Genomic DNA, 22,110 nt, shown 5'->3' on the forward strand with positions numbered 1-22,110 from the left:
GACGTGAGGCCTCTGTTCAGGCATCTTTTTGTGCCTGCTGTGTTGGGTTTAGGCAGCACGCAACAACACATCCTCAACTTCACCTCGTTTCATTTCATGCTTGTAAAACAACGTTTTTGGCCACTATTCATAAAAACCTCGCAGAGTAGGAGTGTTACTCTAGGACTAGGCCTTTCTTTTTAATAATGACACAAAAGGCTAAACTGATCCTAGGGTCAGGTCAGTACTCCTACTTTATGACAGTTTATGAATATGGGCCCAGACGAACGTAGAAAGTGTGTGACATCACTGATTGAACATTATCTCACACAGAACACAGTACAGTAGGAGGAGGATAGTAGTAGTGGCCTATCCAATCCGTTATCGTAACATACAACCAAATTCAAGCCATCCACTCCTCCATCTCAGTTAATTATTAAGGTCATACTCACAGTGAGCGCACACACATGCACATCACACGCAGGCAACCACACATACACACACACAGGGGTTATCTAAAGGTCCCTCACACCCCATTAAGCAGACATGCCAAATGAGGCGTGATGCCAGAGTCAAACAGGACTTTCCAAAATGGAGCCCCCTCTCTTCAAAACTCATGCAGAGTAGAATAGTAGTTTCAGGTAGAAGTTGCCCTTACCACAGATCTAGGATCAAATTAATAACACCTCTATGTTTAACCATAACTATTACCTGTTGAAACAAATCGGACCCTGTATCAGTTGTTATGGGCAACCTCTTACCTACTCTGGAAATAGCGAGGAAAGGAGGTAGAATTAGAAGATGAGGAGGAGTGGAGGAGGAAGATGCATGACCACAAAGAAGAGCGGGAGAAAGAGGGAGAGATAAAGAGCTGACCTAGAGGACTTTTTCTGACCAAGGGAAAACTTGAGCAGTTTACTCTGAGACCCAGCCCTAGGAGGAGAGACAGAAAGACTCATTTGACATGTACAGAAGACCGGAGCTAAAACAACTGGAAAGAGGAAATGAGACCGAGACGGTAAATTGAACACTGATGACGTCAACAAGGAGCGAAAGAGGGAAGACATTTCACATTCAAAGTATTACGAACTACATCTTCCCAGAATGCATCAGTGTAGCGGTGATCCAACAGGCTTACCTGGACTGCATCTCGACCTGTGCTGTTTTCTGGGCTGCTTGTGCTGTGGGGGCCGGAGTCTCATGCGTAGGGGGGACAGGGTGGCTGCTGAGCTGGGCAGGGGCGCCGGTCTGCTGGATCAGGGGAGGTTGAGGGCTCTGGGGCTCGGGGTTACGGTGGGGCTGGGAGTACTGGCGGTGGGCCTGCTGCTGCTTGTAGCGAGACAGGCTGAAGAAGAGCCCCAGAATGGCCTTCAGATTCCCATTACGGATCTCTGCGTAAGGAGAGCAGGGGAGAGAGGTAAATAAGAGAGAGAGAGAGAGAGAGAGAGAGAGAGAGAGAGAGAGAGAGAGAGAGAGAGAAAGAGAATGAGATGAAGAGGTAGGAAGAAGGAAAGAGAGATATGAGATACAGAGAGGAAAGTTACAAGCTCACTACACAGTATTCTAGCCACTACAGTCAGTCAATGTAGTCTCAGCAGGTGTGTGTGACTGGTAAGCGTTTACCCTCTGCAGACAGGCCCTGTACGTTGACTCCTTTGGCTGCCAGGAAACGGAGGCAGGCATCAATGTTCTCAATCTGGAGGAGGAGGAGAAGAGAGACAGAGAGAACTGATTTTACATTCAGATGTAACTCAACTCATCACACAGTCAGTAACGCATAGACAGTTATCAGCAGCCTACTCAAAAATAGCCATCGCAAACACTTGGGGTTTCGGGAAATGTTTACAGGGATTGACTTCGCAGAGTGCCGACCTGAGTAAGGTGAGTCGATTGTTTAATGACATAGCCTGGTCAAAGCAACGTTAAAATAAGCCAGACATACACCTCCACTGGAGTACCTTAGATGACAAAAGCATTCTACTTTGGCCCTGTTACCATACCGACCCAGCTGTGCTGAGCTGTCAACAATCAACGGCCAGGTGATGTGATTGGTCGACAGAATTTGCTTAGTTACAAGCTCACTATGTGACCCTACTTCGATACAGCCCATTGGCCGCAAAATGTCAAAACCCCCAGGTGAACAAAATAAAACAGAGTCATCGAATGACATCATCAATTCTAAAAAAGGAGAGTTCAAGGGTTGCCAACGGTCAGGTTCAGGTGAACAAAATGACATCATCGAATGACATCATCAATTTAAAAAAAGGAGAGTTCAAGGGTTGCCAACGGTCAGGTTCAGGTGAACAAACAGGGGAGGGAATTGAGCAATATAACAATTGATTCACATGCCACAGCAGCAGCCATTTTCACTGTTCATGCTGTTGAGAAAAGCGGCCATTGAGACTATACCCGACTATTCAATCAAGGGACCCTCATCGAAACGGAATCCGTCTCATGCTAATATACACCTAGGCGCAATTCATCTCCCCCATCGGTATTAGCTAGCACCCACCCGACAGTCTATTAGTGTGAAATGGGTGAGTGAGCGACTGAGCAGAGTGCAGTGGTTCAATTTAGAAAAATAAGACGTCGTACTTTATGGAGAACAAACTAAAATAACACAAGCTTTATTTAATACATTAATATCAATATCATCCTTCCACAGTAGCCCTCTGATTCTACATCAGATATTTCAATGATGTCATACGACGAATCAGAAGCAGACTCCAGGTCAGTGAGCCGCTGACCCCAGAACAGCTGTTCTATGGCGACACATGCTGGGAGGTCAGGGAGGACACAGACTGAGAACCAGAAGGAATTTAGACCAGGCTCTGCTCACTACAAAGTTCAAATATCCCCCACTCACTAAAACACCCCCTGTCTTTTAAATACCCCAGACCCACATGCCACCATCACTTCACTGAACTACCCGCGAGCCACCCTGAAATACCCTCCCAGACCCTACTAAAATACCCCGTCTTTTTAAATACCCCAGACCCACATGCCACCATCGTTTCACTGAACTACCCGCGAGCCACCCTGAAATACCCCCAGACCCTACTAAAATACCCCCAGCTTGACTGAGATACCCCTCCTCTTAAAAGTCCCCATCTTCCATGTGACATACCCTCACCCATACACACACACACACACACACACACACACACACACACACACACACACACACACACACACACACACACACACACACACACACACACGTCAACACTACTAAAATACTTCCCTGACCTCTTCTCTGATATACCCCTGACCCAAATACCCCTGGTACTGAGGAGGTAAAAATAAAGATTCTTCTGGCTAAATAAAAACACCCGCTGAGAGAGAGCACATGGTGCTCAAACTTTAGAAAACACATTTAATCTGCATTCAAACAGGGGATCGATTCAGAATTGCAACTTTGGGAATTCCAGTGTAGTGCGGAAAAGTGAGAAATCAAACTGTTGGAATAGAACATCAAAGTAGGCCCTCCCGAGTGGCGCAGTTTGGCCTTGAGGGATTGTCCTTGTCCCATGGCGCTCTAGCGACTCCTGTGGCAGGCCGGGCCGCATGCACGCTGACACAGTCGCCAGGTGTACGGCGTTTCCTCCGACACATTGGTGCGGCTGGCTTCCGGGTTAAGCGGGCAGTGTGTCAAGAAGCAGTGCGGCGTGGCTGGGTCGTGTTTCGGAGGACGCACGGCTCTCGACCTTTGCCTCTCCCGAGTCCGTACGGGAGTAGCAGTGATGGGACAAGACTGTAACTACTAGTTGGATACCACGACATTGGGGAGAAAAAGGGGTAAAACAAAATAGGGAGACACAGGTGCTCTGACAATGAGTTCTCTACTTCAAACACAACTGCCTATCTGTCACTTGTCCACTCCTATCTTCCCCTTTTCTAGTTCTCTCGTATTCCCCTCATCCTCTCTCGTATTCCCCTCATCCTCTCTCGTATTCCCCTCATCCTCTCTCGTATTCCCCTCATCCTCTCTCGTATTCCCCTCATCCTCTCTCGTATTCCCCTCATCCTCTCTCGTATTCCCCTCATCCTCTCTCGTATTCCCCTCATCCTCTCTCGTATTCCCCTCATCCTCTCTCGTATTCCCCTCATCCTCTCCCGTATTCCCCTCATCCTCTCCTGTATTCCCCTCATCCTCTCCCGTATTCCCCTCATCCTCTCCCGTATTCCCCTCATCCTCTCCTGTATTCCCCTCATCCTCTCTCGTATTCCACTCATCCTCTCTCGTATTCCCCTCATCCTCTCTCGTATTCCCCTCATCCTCTCTCGTATTCCCCTCATCCTCTCTCGTATTCCCCTCATCCTATCCTTTTCTAGTTCTCGTATTCCCCTCATCCTCTCCTGTCATCTCTTCTGGTATCTCCACTCTTTTTTTTACGTCCTGCTAATTCTGATCAGACAGTTGCTCTTCTCATCAACAAGGTGCTAATAAACCTTCGAGTGAATGCAGTCTGGTTATTCATTAGAATGTAATAACGCCACTGAGTCAATAGGTGTTGTGCCGAGCTTCGACGTCATGGGGACAAGACACGTGACCGTGATGGGAGTATATAAGCCTCTCCCTCTCCACCCGGTGCACTAAGAACACACACTGGACATGAGACGTGTCACGGCAACAGTTAGTCTAGCCCTGCAGGTAGATTGAACACGGGACACGAGTAAGTACTCAAACTACACTGCAACTGAATAACTTGCAATCCCAATTATTTTTAAAAAACTGGATCATTCAGTTATATGGCCACCTAGACAGCGACAATAATTAGGTAATTAAATCAACAATAATGTGAAATTGCATGGCCTTAAATTGACCATTATTATTACAAAATAACAACCGTCGTAATAGCAAAATCCAACTTCCAATACCGAGATACAATTCTACTGCAATATTTCCATAGAGTTCCCTCTTACCTAGCAAGTTCTCAGAGGCTGTGTTGAAGGCACGATCCCAGCAAATACAATATCACACTAAACACTGTTCTACTGTACTGTGGCTCTCTCTCAGACACACACACCTCTCTCTAAGGCTGTCATCACATGCTGGGTCTCAGCCAGCTAGCAGCACAGTAGGGCCGGCCCTGCAACTGCCCTTTAGACAAACACTTTTTTACATCGCAGAGAATCTATTGTTTGTTTGTGTGTGTGTGTGTGTGTGTGTGTGTGTGTGTGTGTGTGTGTGTGTGTGTGTGTGTGTGTGTGTGTGTGTGTGTGTGTGTGTGTGTGTGTGTGTGTGTGTGTGTGTGTGTGTGTGCGTGTGTGCGTGTGTGCGTGTGTGTGTGTGTGTGTGTGTGTGTACGCCCCCTCACCGGAAGCTTTGTTTATGTCTTAAGGAGTCCTGTCTTGTGACTGAGTCGGCGTGCATGTTTCTGCGCTCCCGCCTTTCACTCTCTCAGACAGTAATCTCAGTGAAACTTCGACCTCCGAACCAAGGTAACACTAACCCCGTAAATACCGCTCTCTCTTTACAATACCCGTCCGTACATTATGGTTTTGGAGAGTCTACAGCCCTGTAGTCGGCCAGCACAACTTTAATACAACTTTAACATACTGTACCCCCCCTCCCATTTAATTCAACTAAACAGTTTCATAGTGTTTACACATCTACCTTCTTTGAAAAGGTGGTAGTACTGGCACACAAGTGGCACGTAAACTCAGCGCACACAACACCAGCAAAAAAAACAATAACACCAATACTTTACAGTGAAACAATCGACAGGGTGCAGTCTAGATGCAGCAGAGGACACGGAGCGACAAGAAATAAGATCCAATCCTCTACCCGCAGATGAGGAGGAGAGAGGGAGGCCCGGAGCAGTGCTGACCCAAACAGTGGCCCCAGCCTATACCTTGTGGTCACACGGCTGACACTCTTCCACGCGGGGTTGCCTAGCAACACTGTGCGGTCACGGCACCTGTGATTACGCTGCACTTGCATTTGATCACATGGAGTTTGACCAGCTGATACAGGTGGGTGTCACACACACACACACACACACACACACACACACACACACACACACACACACACACACACACACACACACACACACACACACACACACACACACGTGGCCTGACGCAGTTATTCCCCTAGCTGTCACACACCCGATTACACATTAACTTCAGACCGTATCCTGCTAGTGTTATCCTGCTTCCCGTACTCACCTGTGGCGACTCACATTACCAATCAATACAATCTTTATGGTCATGTAATATGTAAATATATTAGTCACATAAATCTATGGACGACCATGGCCTTAGTACTGAACCGTTGGGGACACGGAAGGAATGTCAGTCATGATAACCTGACGCTGTATAAAAGAGCATGCACTTGTTTTGGCAGACTTACAGCTGTCGTGGCTTTGAGTGGCACCTGAATGTGAAACACGGGTTGAAGTTTAGAACGGACAATGCCGTGATGTTGAGGAGGAAACTCCATTTGACATTCTCTGAGGGCTTATGAAGCCTCCGAAGGCCTTGTTTTCATCATCCCCATTCAGAGAGGCTTACTGGGAAGACGGGTTTAAACTGGTTTCGACCTGTATGGAGCTAGTAATAATGTCTGTTCCCGGTAGAGAGAGAAACAGATCTCTCCGAACTAGAACCAAACTGAGGGCGAAACAGGAAGTTGGAAATAAAACATTGTGAGCCAGAAACACGACACACACTGCAATTAAACAATGCACACCAATAAATCTACCCGAACAACAGAGCAGTGTGTGTGACTTTGAGTGTGACACTAATGTGTCCCTCCACAGTAAGAAGTAGGCCTCTGACAGACCGAAAGCAATTCAGGGGTATGTGAGGGGGGGGTGCAGTAGAGGGAGCGTCCTGTGTGGTTTTAGCACCTCTGTGTCAACACTACCCGATGAGAGCATGTCACTCAGAAAGCTATGGTTACTTCCTGGGTGGCAAGGGTATGAGACTGGGAGGGACTAGCAATAAAAGGGGTGTGTGTGTGTGTGTGTGTGTGTTTTGTGTGTGTGTGAGGGGCACCATTGTAGGATCTGACAGTTGTAAAAACAACTATTCCCCACTAGGGTTGCATAGGGTCGGAAGTTACGCCAGGGAATTTGGGGAATTTTGCTTAAATTAATCAAAGAAGTTAGCTTATAACATAGAACATTTTTTTTGTGGGATACACATAAGGCAATTCTAGGTCTTGTGGCATATTTTTGTTAAACTATCCACAGTTTAATGGAATTGCAACCCTCTGCATGCACAGTGCATTCTTCCATCACATGTACAGCTGATTCTCAAGATCTTGCACAGTAATGAGATGCTATTGAGCCCACACTACTACAGTGTCTGAGCCAAGGACTACATGCTTTCTGGTATGTTTTGATTACAATACTGGGTGGGGTGAATATATTTGATATGACATACATGATTTTTTGTTAACTAGTAAATAGTAGCCGACAGCAAAGTGTGTTTAAATCATTTCTAACTTGTTAACAATTTCTGCTAGTTAGTTTTTGCTACCATGTGGGTTTTAGCTTGCTTGAGCTCCCCAGCAACACGCACTCCTGCCATCGAGCGCGAGGCTCCCCAGCATTACGCACTCCTGCCATCGAGCGCCAGGCTCCCCAGCATTACGCACTCCTGCCATCGAGCGCCAGGCCCCCAGCAACACGCACTCTTGCCATCGAGCGCCAGGCTCCCCAGCATTACGCACTCCTGCCATCGAGCACCAGGCTCCCCAGCAACACGCACTCCTGCCATCGAGCGCGCCAGGCTCCCCAGCAACACGCACTCTTGCCATCGAGCGCCAGGCTCCCCAGCATTACGCACTCCTGCCATCGAGCACCAGGCTCCCCAGCAACACGCACTCCTGCCATGCTCCCCAGCATTACGCACTCCTGCCATCGAGCGCCAGGCTCCCCAACATTACGCACTCCTGCCATCGAGTGCCAGGCTCCCCAGCATTACGCACTCCTGCCATCGAGTGCCAGGCTCCCCAGCATTACGCACTCCTGCCATGCTCCCCAGCATTACGCACTCCTGCCATGCTCCCCAGCATTACGCACTCCTGCCATCGAGCGCCAGGCTCCCCAGCATTACGCACTCCTGCCATCGAGCGCCAGGCTCCCCAGCATTACGCACTCCTGCCATCGAGCGCCAGGCTCCCCAGCATTACGCACTCCTGCCATCGAGCGCTAGGCTCCCCAGCATTACGCACTCCTGCCATCGAGCGCCAGGCTCCCCAGCATTACGCACTCCTGCCATCGAGTGCCAGGCTCCCCAGCATTACGCACTCCTGCCATCGAGCGCTAGGCTCCCCAGCAACACGCACTCCTTCCATGACGTGCCAGGCTCCCCAGCATTACGCACTTCAGCGATTATTGGACTCACTTGGACTCACTCACCTCTGTTATTAACCTCCTATATCTGTCTGTTCCGCCGCTCTGTTCCCCGCTTCAGCATTGCTTGTCATATGTCCTTGTATACCCGTGTGCTGATGTTATTCCTGTCTTGTTTCATGTCTGTTCATTGTTAAATATTGACTCCCCGTACCTGCTTCTCATCTCCGGCGTCAGTCTTGACATGTTTCCATACATGTTTCATTTTAAACATTTATCTTACAAAGGAGTTGTTTAATCTAACTGCTTAACTATTTATCTACATGGAATTGTCTTTGGGATTTTTTACTCATTTTTTACAGGAAAATGCCACGGGCACTATCTGATGTGTGGAGACATTTCACTGCAGCTAATGTAGAAGGAAAAGCTCAGTACATGGGCAAATACTGTGCCAAATCATCTGTGAAGAATGCAACAAAGATGGATAATCATCTGGCCAAGTGCATAAAGTTCCCCCAGCGCTCACAACAAGCAACCTCTGACAAAAGACCCTCTACTTCTATTTGAGGTGAAAATGGTGAATCGCACACCTTAACGATAGCAACAGCTCATGGTCCTCCTGGAATCAGAATTTGTTGACTCAATGGAGGAACGTAGTCAGAGAAATACTGATGAATATGTTGCTCAAGCTGTGTATGCAACTGGTTCACCTCTGATATTCACAGGCAATGTGTATTGGGAGAGATTTCTGAATGTTCTTCACCCAGCATACACCCCTCCAACCAGACATGCTTTATCTACTCATTTGCTAGATGCAGATTTCAAGCGAAGGTCAAGCAAATCATAGAGAAAGCAGACTGTTTTGCAATCATCTCTGATGGGTGGATCAAATGTTTGTGGGCAAGGAATAATTAACTACATCATCTCCACCGCTCAACCATTATACTACAAAAGCACAGACACAGGGGGCAACGGACACACCGGTCTCTACATTGCAGATAAGCTGTGGGCAGTCTTCAATGACCTTGGCCCACAGAACGGATTTGCACTGGTGACCGAAACAATGCTGCGAACATGAAGGCTGCTTGGTCTGAAGTGGAGGAGTCCTACCCTCACATCACACCCATTGGCTGTGCTGCTCATGCATTGAATTTGCTCCTCAAGGACATCATGGCACTGAAAACAATGGATGAGCTCGACAAGAGAGCCAAGGAAATGGTTAGGTATGTGAAGGGCCATCAAGGTATAGCAGCAATCTATCTCACCAAGCAAAGTGAGAAGAATAAGAGCACCACATTGAAGCTGCCCAGCAACACCCGTTGGGGGTGGGGTTGTCATCATGTTTGACAGTTTCCTGGAGGGGAAGGAGTCTCTCCAAGAAATTGCCATTTCACAACCCCATCAAGAGGATCCTCCTGGATCGTGTATTTTGGGAGAGAGTGGTAAGCAGACTGAAACTCCTGAAACCTATAACAGTAGCCATTGCACGGATTGAAGGAGACAATGCCATCCCGTCTGACGTTCAGACTCTGCTTGCAGATGTAAGAGAAGAAATCAGTAACACCCTGCCCATTTCACTGTTGCTCCAAGCAAAGAAAACTGCAGTTCTGAAATACATAAAGCGTGAAGACTTCTGCCTGAAGCCCGTACACACTGCAGCGTTCATGTTGGACCACAAGTATGCTGGCAAGAGCGTCCTGTCTGGGTTGAAAAATCGGTGGCCATCCGGGCAAATCTGAGTCTTTTTGAGCCTGACAACGAGCCATCCTCAACAAGGTTGGAAATTGAAAGTGAAGATGAGGCCTCAGTCTGATGTTCAAGAGGTGGACATTAAGGAGGTCCAGGGAGAAGACATGGAAGCCTGAGAGGAAGACAACCAAAGCTTTAGTTTCTAGTCTATCATTTTACAGATGTTTGTTGAAAACATTTTTGGATCATTCAATATTCCTTTTCTTTTGTTGTTCAGTGAAATCATCCCATGTGAAGAGTCAACTCACTTAATTAAAGTTCAATTCATAACTAACTGTTTTTTTGTTCTATTGAAAGGATTTAATCATTTGCAATTATGTCTACTTATGATAAGGTAAAAGGTTTATGTTTCCGTCTCCATATGATATGGTAACTATATCCAATGCAAAAAAACATCTACATTTAAATAGTATTAATATTAGTAATATTCCCATTAATTCCCACGGAAAGTTTCCACCTCTGAATATTCCTCAAAATGTGCAATCCTATTCCCCACTCATCTGAAACACTGAGAGAGATGCTACAAAGAAAGAACATGAAAATGAGCAAGATGGTGACAAAAAAAGGCACTATATCACTCCATTATATGTCCTAAGCTTGTTCACATGTTTGCTGGTTTAAAACAAGAGATTAAGAGTTGTTAATTGCCAGCAGCTTTTCAGTGTTTTGAATGCAGCTTTACCACAGCAATCAAGTCAAGTGTCGTTAATGGAGCTCTCAGTAGGTGTTGAGTGGCCGGCTAACAGGGAAAGTGTGTGTGTGTTTTCACTCTGAATTAAAATGCACAAAGCAGCAGACATGTATGTGCACAATGACAGTTTGCGCCTGCCTCCAGCATTGCTCGAGTGCTTCAGCGGAAGAGCTCACACACGCAAGCTGCCACAACACACGACACACAGTTGTGACACACAAATACATGCACCCCCATCAAATATCTCTCAGCTCAGGCCAAACAGAGAAACACACACACACACAAAAACACACACACACTTAAACACACAGGGTCAGCCCACCGTCTTGTCCACCTCTCACTGTAAAATGCTAACAGTGGGAGTCAGAGGTAAGCTAAGAGAGGTTTTAGAGAAGGGTCTAATCACTGTACAGAACAAAGACACAGAGAGGAACAGAGACCAGAGAGGGACTACAGAGACAAGAGGCAGCCTGGAACGTCTCAATTACTGGTGACTGGAGGGCATAATCAACCTCTACTGGGACCCGGCTAATTGATAGTGGAGAGACTGAGAGACGGAACACTTGAGAGGACCGGCTGACTGATTCCTCTGTGTGTGTGTGTGTGTGTGCTTTGGTTGGGGGGGGTCTGGCTAGCAGCCCAAATCTGCCTTCAACTGGCACACTGGCCAATTTACAACCCTCCACACTCAGAGGAGGGATACCGGCTATTTTCCCATTGCAGTAAAACAAAAACAAAAAAACACACAGAAATCACAACCAGTGTGATTGAATATGAAATGTACAAATGTAAAATGATTTAGCAGGAAAATGTATAAGCACTGACAAAATGTATAGCGCTAAGATGTGTTTATTGTTTGGAGTGAGTCAAGTGCAGTGAAAATGTGATCAGATTTGTATCAGAACGACCAGTAATTGGAACAACAGATAGCAACTTCTGCCTTCTGCTCGGTTCTCGCTAAGATGTGAGTACTCTCAATTTTGTGCTGTCGGCCCAAAAAATCTTGGTAGACCGAAAGATGTTCTTCAACCAATCGATTGGTAATTGCTCCATATATAGACACACCCTATGTGTTTTTATCAAATAAACTATATGCATTGCGCTTGTTTCATGCTTTAAGCTTACTGTTTGATGAAATAACACACAAATGACTCAAGAGGGAGCCAGAGATCTAGATAACCAGAAGAAAAAAACTTTAACCTGAACCAACCAATCTCCTACTCCTGCTGGCTTTTACAGATACTGCCATTACTCTCCTAAAGCTGCCGGTAACAGGCTACACGAGGAGTCGGCAACGTTTCTCATGTGGAATGCCAATTTATCTTGCCTTTTCTACTGATCTGCGGGGCAGTTATGGTTTTTATATGCACATTTTCGTGGAACAGTTTAATTTAATTTATAATAACGTCTTCATATCTCAAAATCATTGCCATGTGGTTAATCAAAATTGTATCCAAATCTAAATGAAAATGATACAAACCTTAAAAAAGTTAGTTCTATTTCCATTGCCAACTATGTAAAAATAGTATACATAAAGACAACAAATAAAAACTGTGCAGCCTGCAGGTAGAAAATATCCTGATTTAAAAAAACGTATCCTATAAATCACATTTGCAGACAGGCCATGCGTAGCCGCGAACTTGGAACATTGTATCAACGATTAAATTTGGTCCAGCAGAAGCTTGCGCTGCAACATTGTATAAAATATTCTGGGCCCTCAGAGTGGTGTTTGAGACAGACACAGCTGTTGGCAATTTGCGCAAGGGGTAAGAAGCAGTGCTTGACTTGGGCAAGAACTCACCGGAGCTGAGTACCGGCACCTCAAATTTTCTACTGCTTGAACTCCTGTTCCACTTAAAACATATTAGCTCAAAAGTATTGTGTAGCTCCTGCACCTAAATATAAACAGTACCAGCACCCAAAATGAGTACCAGAACCTATTTCAGTCCAAGTCAAGCACTGATTAGAAGTAAATCAGGTAGGCCCATTTTATGATGTTTCCACTGGAACTATTGTCATTCTCAACGGATGTAAAAACAGACTTTGTTTGCTTGCCGTTTGAGGTGAAGAAAACATTACTTTGAGAAGCTCCACAGCTCATTAGTGGCGGTGCATTAAGCCAATCAGAAATACTATCAGATTCCCAAATGGGCACATTTATACAGTGCATTCGGGAAAGTATTCAGAACATTTTCCACATTTTGTTACGTTACAGCCTTATTTAAAAAAAAAAAAAAAGATTTTTCCTCATCAATCTACACACAATACCCCATAATGACAAAGCAAAATCATTTTTTTTTAGAAATATGGCAAATGTATTAAAAACAAACGACTTAAATATCAAATTGACATGAGTATTCAGACCCTTTACTCAGTACTTTGTTGAAGCACTTTTGGCAGTGATTACAGCATCGAGTCTTCTTGGGTATGATGCTACAAGCTTGGCACACCTGTATTTGGGGAGTTTCTCCCATTATTCTGCAGATCCTCTCAACCTCTGTCAGGTTGGATGGAGAGCGTTGCTGCACAGCAATTTACAGGTCTCTCCCGAGATGTTCGATCAGGTTCAAGTCCGGACTCAAGTTCGGGCTCTACACTCTTGGTGGTTCCAAACTTCTTCCCTTTAAGAATGATGGAGGCCACTGTGTTCTTGGAGACCTTCAATGCTGCAGAAATGTTTTGGTACCTTTCCCCAGATCTGTGCCGCGACACAATCCTGTTTGGGAGCTTATCAGACAATTCCTTCGACCTCATGGCTTGGTTCTTGCTCTGACATGCACTGTCAACTGTGGGACCTTTTAAATAGACAATTGTGTGCCTTTCCAAATCATGTCCAATCAATTGAATTTACCACAGGTGGACTCCAATCAAGTTCACCTGTGGTCCACAAAAAAATGTTTGATCATATTACTCCAGTGCTAGCCTCTCGACACTGGCTTCCTGTCAAAGCAAGGGCTGATTTCAAGGTTTTACTGCTAACCTACAAAGCATTACATGGGCTTGCTCCTACCTATCTCTCTGATTTGGCCGTACATACCTACACGTACGCTACGGTCACAAGACGCAGGCCTCCTAATTGTCCCTAGAATTTCTAAGCAAACAGCTGGAGGCAGAGCTTTCTCCTATAGAGCTCCATTTTTATGGAACTGTCTGCCTACCCATGTCAGAGACGCAAACTCGGTCTCAACCTTTAAGTCTTTACTGAAGACTCATCTCTTCAGTGGGTCATTTGATTGAGTGTAGTCTGGCCCAGGAGTGTGAAGGTGAACGGAAAGGCTCTGGAGCAACGAACCGCCCTTGCTGTCTCTGCCTGGCCGGTTCCCCTCTTTCCACTGGGATTCTCTGCCTCTAACCCTATTACAGGGGCTGAGTCACTGGCTTACTGGGGCTCTCTCATGCCTTCCCTGGAAGGGGTGCGTCACCTGAGTGGGTTGATTCACTGATGTGGTCATCCTGTCTGGGTTGGCGCCGCCCCTTGGGTTGTGCCATGGCGGAGATCTTTGTGGGCTATACTCATCCTTGTCTCAGGATGGTAAGTTGGTGGTTGAAGATATCCCTCTAGTGGTGTGGGGCTGTGCTTTGGCAAAGTGGGTGGGCTTATATCCTTCCTGTTTGGCCCTGTCCGGGGGTGTCCTCGGATGGGGCCACAGTGTCTCCTGACCCCTCCTGTCTCAGCCTCCAGTATTTATGCTGCAGTAGTTTGTGTCGGGGGGCTAGTGTCAGTTTGTTATATCTGGTGTACTTCTCCTGTCCTATTCGGTGTCCTGTGTGAATCTAAGTGTGCGTTCTCTAATTCTCTCCTTCTCTCCTTCTCTCTTTCTTTCTCTCTCTCGGAGGACCTGAGCCCTAGGACCATGCCCCAGGACTACCTGACATGATGACTCCTTGCTGTCCCCAGTCCACCTGGCCGTGCTGCTGCTCCAGTTTCAACTGTTCTGCCTCATTATTATTCGACCATGCTGGTCATTTATGAACATTTTAACATCTTGGCCATGTTCTGTTATAATCTCTACCCGGCACAGCCAGAAGAGGACTGGCCACCCCACATAGCCTGGTTCCTCTCTTGGTTTCTTCCTAGGTTTTGGCCTTTCTAGGGAGTTTTTCCTAGCCACCGTGCTTCTTCACCTGCAGTGCTTGCTGTTTGGGGTTTTAGGCTGGGTTTCTGTACAGCACTTTGAGATATCAGCTGATGTACGAAGGGCTATATAAATCAATTTGATTTGATTTGAAGTTGTAGAAACATCAAGGATGATCAATGGAAACAGGATGCACCTGAGCTCAATTTCGAGTCTCATAGTAAAGGGTCTGAATACTTACCTTATTTACGTATCTGTTTCTTTTTTATTTATTTATTTTTATTTTATGTTTAAAAACCTGTTTTCACTTTGGCATTATGGGGTATTGTGTGTAGATTGCTAAGGAATTTTTATTTTTTATTTAATCAATTTTAGAATAAGGCTGTAACGTAACAAAATATGGAAAAAGTAATGAGGCCTGAATACTTTCTGAAGGCACTATATATATATATATTTGCTACTGCTCGACTAAAAAAATCTTGGTCGACCAACAGCCTATCGACCATACAACCGACCAGTTGACTAATTGTGGTCAGCCCTATCAAAATGAGACATTCTTTCAAATACCTACCCCTATTAAAACGCGCATCTTAACATGGACAGAGACACACTTTCTCTCTCTCACACTCAGTAACCGGAAGGTTGCTGGATCGAGTCCCCGAGCTGACAAGGTAAAAAGATGTTGTTCTGCCCTTGTTAACCCACTGTTCCCCGGGTGCCAAAGAAGTGGATGTCGATTAAGGCAATCGCTGATTCAGAGGGGTTGGGGTTAAATGACCAAAATACATTTCAGTTGAATACATTCAGTTGGACAACTGACTAGGTGTACCCCTTTCACTTTCATGGGTTGTAAATGTGAAACTGCCACAACAAACCACAATAAACACAGAAATGAAAATACAGTAGAACTAAGCCTTAGCCTGGGAAAAGAGTATGCTTGCCAAAGCCCTCTCCGAAAAGGAATCCTTATATAGTAGCCACAGCCATTACAACATCGCCATCCCTGCTAACGCTTTCATTGTCATTGCAACTTGAATCCTCTGTCTGGATTTTGTCCCCTAGATAACATAAATATCATTTTTATTTCTAGTAGCAATGCGATGAAGCAAGCTTGGTTCTCTTCCAGACACCAAACCTCAGCCCCTGGACCTTTAAAGTGAGAGCCAATGGCCTGTCTATAGGCCAGATGTTTTACAAAGACGGACCGCAAAGCCACATATGTCAAAAATAACAAGAGTAATATCCATACCCATTAAATTGGACAAATGTCTCCTGAGACAGAGCTAAATTCGAAATGTCCTGCTTAAATAAGGCCCTGCACATAGGCACAAGCATGTACGCGCTCAAGTCCACACGCACGTATGAGCAAACACACAAACACTCTACTGTGGTGAGCCAAGACATCAAAAGTAACTTTTTTACATTCACACACTCACCCATACATACAAGCAAACACACACACACACACACACACACACACACACACACACACACACCACCACCACAAGGATTATAACGTTATGCTGCCAAACACACAAACCAATAGAAGGAAACCCTAGGAGGGTCACTCACCATCTGAGAACGACTCTTAGGGCAGCCATTGATGTCCTCAATCTTCTCATTGGCTAAAGACACGAGAGAGAGACGGAGACAGAGGGTGACACAGAGAGAGGGACACAGAGTGTGAGAGAGAGAAAGAGAGAGAGAGAGAAAAGGTGCTCTTAGTGATATCCCTGGTTCTTCTCCAGCATGTTCCTACTCAGTGCCAGAGAGAGTAAGTGAGGAGAGCAGGCCTGTGACTGGGTGGAGAGGGTCACTGCCCCCTCTTTCTTCTGAGAGATGAAACCCAATCTAGTTATAGCAAATGTGTGTGGGGCCGCTAGAGGCCAGGCAGAGTTGGCTGGGAGAAGGAGTGTGTGTGGCTCCCCCCTCCCTTAGAGGCCCAACCCACAGCAGCTGAGACAAGGTTGTCCTCTCTCTCTCACACAGCTGACAACTGTGCCAACACTACAGCCTGGTGGGGCCCACTGTGGATCTCCGCCACCGGAACCTGACTACCACCTACTGTTGGTCCCATGTTTCATCAGCTGAAATAAAAGATCCCAGAAATGTTCCCATAAGCACAAAAAAAAAACGTATTTCTCTCAAATTGTGTGCAACAAAATATGTTCACGTCAAGGTTAGTGACCATTTCTCCTTAGCGAAGATAATGCATCCACCTGACAGGTGTGGCATATCAAGAAGCTGATTAAACAGCATGATCATTACACAGGTGTCCCTTGTGCTGGGGACAATAAAAGGCCACTCTAAAATGTGCAGTTTTGTCACACAGCCCAATGCCACAGATGTCTCAGGTTTTGAGGGAGCATGCAGTTGGCATGCGGACTGCAGGAATGTCTACCAGAGCTGTTCATTTTTGAATGTTCATTTCTGTACCATATGTCGTTTTAGATCATTTGGCGATACGTCCAACCGGCCTCACAACCGCAGACCACGTGTATGGCGTCATGTAGGTGAGCGGTTTCCTGATGCTGTTGTGAACAGAGGGCCCCATGGTGGCGGTGGGGTTATGGTATGGGCAGGCATGCGCTACGGACACACTTGCATTTCAGCGATGGCAATTAGAATGCACAGACATACCCTGACGGGATCCTGAGGCCCGTTTTACAAGTTATATGTGACCAACAGATGCATATCCGTATTCCCAGTCATGTGAAATCCATAGACTGAGGCCTAAATGAATTGATTTCAATTGACTGATTTCCTCATATGAACTGTAACTCGGTCAAATCGTTGACATTTTTGCACTTTGCGTTTATCATTTCGTCCCGTATGTACTATGACTCTTCTAAACCCTGCCATTAATCGCTCATCCCGCCTCCCCTGTTGTCTCCTACCAAAATAATGTGCTGCTCATCCCAGCCAGGTCCCTGACCCTGTGTCTCCCACCCCCTGCTTCACACCCACTGAGCTTCATGGGCAGATTTTAGTAGAAATTGGTGCAATATTTCTGGTGTCTGGTGTGATATCCCCCCCCTCCCCCCCCCCTGTCACATAACAGGCCATCAAAGACGTATGCTTATGTCAGACGCACATCCGTGATGAAGCTCGCCATCCAGTGACTGCTGAGATTATATCTGAGCATCGAGAAAGAGAACAGAGGACTCGGTGTCTCCAAACCCACCCATCCTGCCATTGACGCAACAACAACAACTAATCCATCTTCCGCTCTAAAGACCCGTCAGCCTACTCTTGACTTTCAGAGAAGCATGATCAAAAATGATAAGGTTTTTCTTGTTCTCTTACTCCAGGTTCCAGTCCGAATTCTATGAAGACTCGAGTCTACGCAAATGTTCTACGACGTGGGGACCACGATGTGCTCTGTGTATACAAAGAAATGTCATCTATATTCTCCGATGCAGTTCTACAGAACTCTGGGAAAGCAGAGGAGTGATATACGTCTTTGGTCAGTTGACGTGACAGTGCTGTAACCTCAGGGCACTGTCTCCCCCTTCCACCAGCCGTCCTCTTTGAAAGATGACAGGGCAGCTTGTGAAGTGGGGAAATTACAGGACTCTGACTTAAGGGGAGGGGGGCGCAAAATGACATGACATTTACAAAACTCTCCCTCAGTCAAACTTCTCTCTGACTGCACCATTGTCAAATATTTCAGGGGGCGCAACGAGGGATTTCCCCAACTCAGTTTTGGAGAAGAATAACTTGTTGATGATACGTTAATAACATATGATGTTGAAAGTAATAACTTCGTCGCCAACAGCATTTAACATTATGGCGATTACTGTACACATACACATGAGTATACGTAGCGTTACAACTTCAAAGTATAAAAAATATAGTATCTGTATGAGAAGTCTAGTCCTGCAACTGAACCCATGCGCATTAACGGTAATAATAAGGCTTCAAGAGAAGAGACGGTTGATTTAAAAAAAAAGTGTACCCCTTACCGACAACCTGTATGATCTCCGCCAGCAGCACTCCGTCTGTGACGTCCGTCTGCAGGTCCTTGATAAGTCGCTTGTGTCCTGACTTGGCTAGGTAGTGGTTGGCCCAATCTGTATAGATCTGTTCGGGACACAAAAACACCAGCGTCCACTTATTAGACGCCCGGGGAACGAGTAATATCAAAAGCAAAACACAAGTCTTTGCGCCCCTGTTTTTTTTATTTTTAAGAAGCCTTGCGGGTGTTTCGAATCCCATCACACTTTTAAAAAGGACAAAAGGACTCGAATTAAAATAAATTTACGAGTCAAATAAAATAACAACATGGTTGAAATAGGACCCGCGCAGCCCGTTTTCTTTTGTCGGGGCTGGCATATATCCGCCTGGTATTCAAATTGGGACCATTGTGCTCCGGCAGCAGAGCGAGTGGACGGTTTCAATGAGGCGCTGACATCATGGGCTCGACGACAGAAAAGGCCCTTCAGAGTGCCCGAGGGAGGGGTACGGGGATTTGATTTAAGTGTCTGAATAATCGGAATAGTTTCGCTTGTAATTGGTTGTTGCAGACAACTCTCTCTCTCCCACTCTCCAAGGCTGCTTGCCTCTCCCGGGTTGAAGGCCGGTGAGGGATTTATTTTGATAAATAAAATAAAAACAAGCAAGAGCAGAGGGAGAGAAAGATGCAAATGATCAGAGAGAGAGAGAGAGATTTGAGATTACAAATGTCTGTAACAAACAAAAGCACTGAAATAAGGACACAGTGATGCTTAATTAGAAATAACGCCAATTAGGTAGGAGAGGAGATGCTAAACATATTCAGAAAATGACGCTAAAGAGCCGTTTCATGTGGAAAGTTGTTCAATATCTCAAAGCAAATCGTCAATAAAATTCTGGAGTAACCGAATTGAGTCTGACATAAGTGTTTTGTCTGACGCATCCTGGATGAATCTGAGCAATATTTTGTTGCAGCCATCACTTCAGTATTTCAACCAGTTAAATTAAGCATCACACACGTGCACACACAATATGACCCCAGTTCTCTGTGTTTTTAAAGGTAAAGAGACCTGGGACCAATTCAGTGTTACTCATCATATGAATCACTGCTCTGAATGCTTCATTTCAAACACACACACACACACACACACACACACACACACACACACACACACACACACACACACACACACACACACACACACAGAGAGAGAGAGAGAGAGCTATATCATGGCTCAGACAGTGCTAAATGAACCTTTAAGCAAAGGATAACATTCTCTCAAAACACTGGGGGTTTTGCAGTAAGAAGAGGAATGTGGGGGTGCTTTGAAGCAGTTTTATGCAGCAGGTGTAAAGGGAGGAGCGGCAGTACGGTGGATCCAAACTATCCAGATCCATACACAGGAGCTCATCTATGCTCATCATTATTACTGGAGATGAAACATATGCCTAGTTGAATGCTCCCCATCGGTATTGTAAAATCCATTGTTCGATCAATAGCCCTTGATTTGAAGGGGATATACTAAACACAAAATAAAGCTGGTAATATGCCTTCATTCTCCATGGGGATGAAATGCTGTAACACACTGTATCTGGGGAATATCAAACCAAACCAAACCAAAATAATGTGTTTTCACGATTGACACCAATCAATGACTGACACCAAAGGTTAAAGGATACAGTGGATCACTGGATTTCATGACTTATTGAACTGGAAGGACAATCACACACAATAACAACACATAGTGTAGGACTGAAGATCCAAACCCTGAGGGTATATGAAGAAGTATGGGGCACTGAGAATAGGGAACACAGAGGGAGGGAAAATGAACACACACACTAACCAGAACTAACCAGCACAGACACACTAAAAAGGCCTGTCTGTGCTTTCCAACCCACTTACACAAATAACCTGTCAACTATTAGGGTTATTACCCTGTTAGCAAAGAATCCTAAAACAGCACTTAACACACCAGAAGATGCCTTTGATCCGTGTCTGACTGTGCACTGTCAGCCACTCTGGGAAATCTCCACATCACAGGGAAAAGCCCCTCTCTTCCAGAACATATCTGATTAGTTCTAACCTCACCAACTATACGCACCAACCGTACTGACAGCATCCCACCAACCATACTGACTGCATCGCACCAACCGTACTGACTGCATCGCACCAACTGTACTGACTGCATCCCACCAACTGTACTGACTGCATCCCACCAACCATACTGACTGCATTGCACCAACCGTACTGACAGCATCCCACCAACCGTGCTGACAGCATCCCACCAACCGTACTGACAGCATCCCACCAACCGTACTGACAGCATCGCACCAAACGTACTGACAGCATCCCACCAACCCTACTGACAACATCCCACCAACCGTACTGGCAGCATCCCACCAACCGCACTGACAGCATCCCACCAACCGTACTGACAGCATCCCACCAACCATACTGACAGCATCCCAGCAACCCTACTGACAGCATCCCAGCAACCGTACTGACAGCATCCCAGCAACCGTACTGACAGCATCCCAGCAACCGTACTGACAGCATCCCACCAACCGTACTGACAGCATCCCACCAACCGTACTAACAGCATCCCACCAACCGTACTGACTGCATCCCACCAACCGTACTGACAGCATCCCATCAACCGTGCTGACAGCATCCCACCAACCGTACTGACAGCATCCCACCAACCGTACTGACAGCATCCCACCAACCGTACTGACAGCATCCCACCAACCGTGCTGACAGCATCCCACCAACCGTACTGACAGCATCCCACCAACCGTACTGACAGCATCCCACCAACCGTACTGACAGCATCCGACCAACCGTGCTGACAGCATCCCACCAACCGTACTGACAGCATCCCACCAACCGTACTGACAGCATCCCACCAACCGTGCTGACAGCATCCCACCAACCGTACTGACAGCATCCCACCAACCGTACTGACTGCATCCCACCAACCATACTGTGTGTTCGTAATAGTATAATAACGTCAGCGGGGAAGACAGACCTAAAATGTCAAATTGGGAAAAAGAGTGTATTTTCTATTTCATCAGTGTTGCGATTGTTACTTGTTAATCAATGATTCTTTCAGGAGGGGAAATCCCACATCAGCATCATTCTCAAAAATTCACAGTAATCCCACCCTCTCATCCCAGGATTGGGGTTATTTTTTGGGAGCTGTAAATCGGTAAGAGGGACATTCCCTCCTCAAGGGAATGCAATATGACACTGAGCAGCTGGGATCTGATTCATACACAGTCTCTGACCACTCACTGTACCCTTTACAAGACCCCTGTGTGTGTGTGTGTGTGTGTGTGTGTGTGTGTG

At 46.1% G+C, this 22,110-nt stretch overlaps 1 protein-coding gene across 8 annotated transcripts in view; it reads right to left on the bottom strand.

Moving 5' to 3' along the window:
* The window catches only part of nav2a (neuron navigator 2a), a 316,095-nt gene that overhangs the window by 78,096 nt on the left and 215,889 nt on the right, over positions 1–22,110 (bottom strand). For 6 of the 8 annotated variants that reach the window (XM_052479066.1, XM_052479059.1, XM_052479063.1 and 3 more), the window contains 5 exons: positions 18,773–18,890; positions 16,380–16,432; positions 1,603–1,675; positions 1,118–1,370; positions 856–912 (listed from right to left, as the gene is read on the bottom strand). In XM_052479066.1, coding sequence (XP_052335026.1) covers positions 856–912; positions 1,118–1,370; positions 1,603–1,675; positions 16,380–16,432; positions 18,773–18,890 — 554 coding nt within the window. The remainder of the gene's footprint in view (positions 1–855; positions 913–1,117; positions 1,371–1,602; positions 1,676–16,379; positions 16,433–18,772; positions 18,891–22,110) is intronic. The other 2 variants (XM_052479062.1, XM_052479071.1) reach the window with 1 other exon arrangement.

This window comes from Oncorhynchus keta, chromosome 2 (assembly GCF_023373465.1).
Source record: "Oncorhynchus keta strain PuntledgeMale-10-30-2019 chromosome 2, Oket_V2, whole genome shotgun sequence".
Classification (NCBI taxonomy): Eukaryota; Metazoa; Chordata; class Actinopteri; order Salmoniformes; family Salmonidae; genus Oncorhynchus; species Oncorhynchus keta.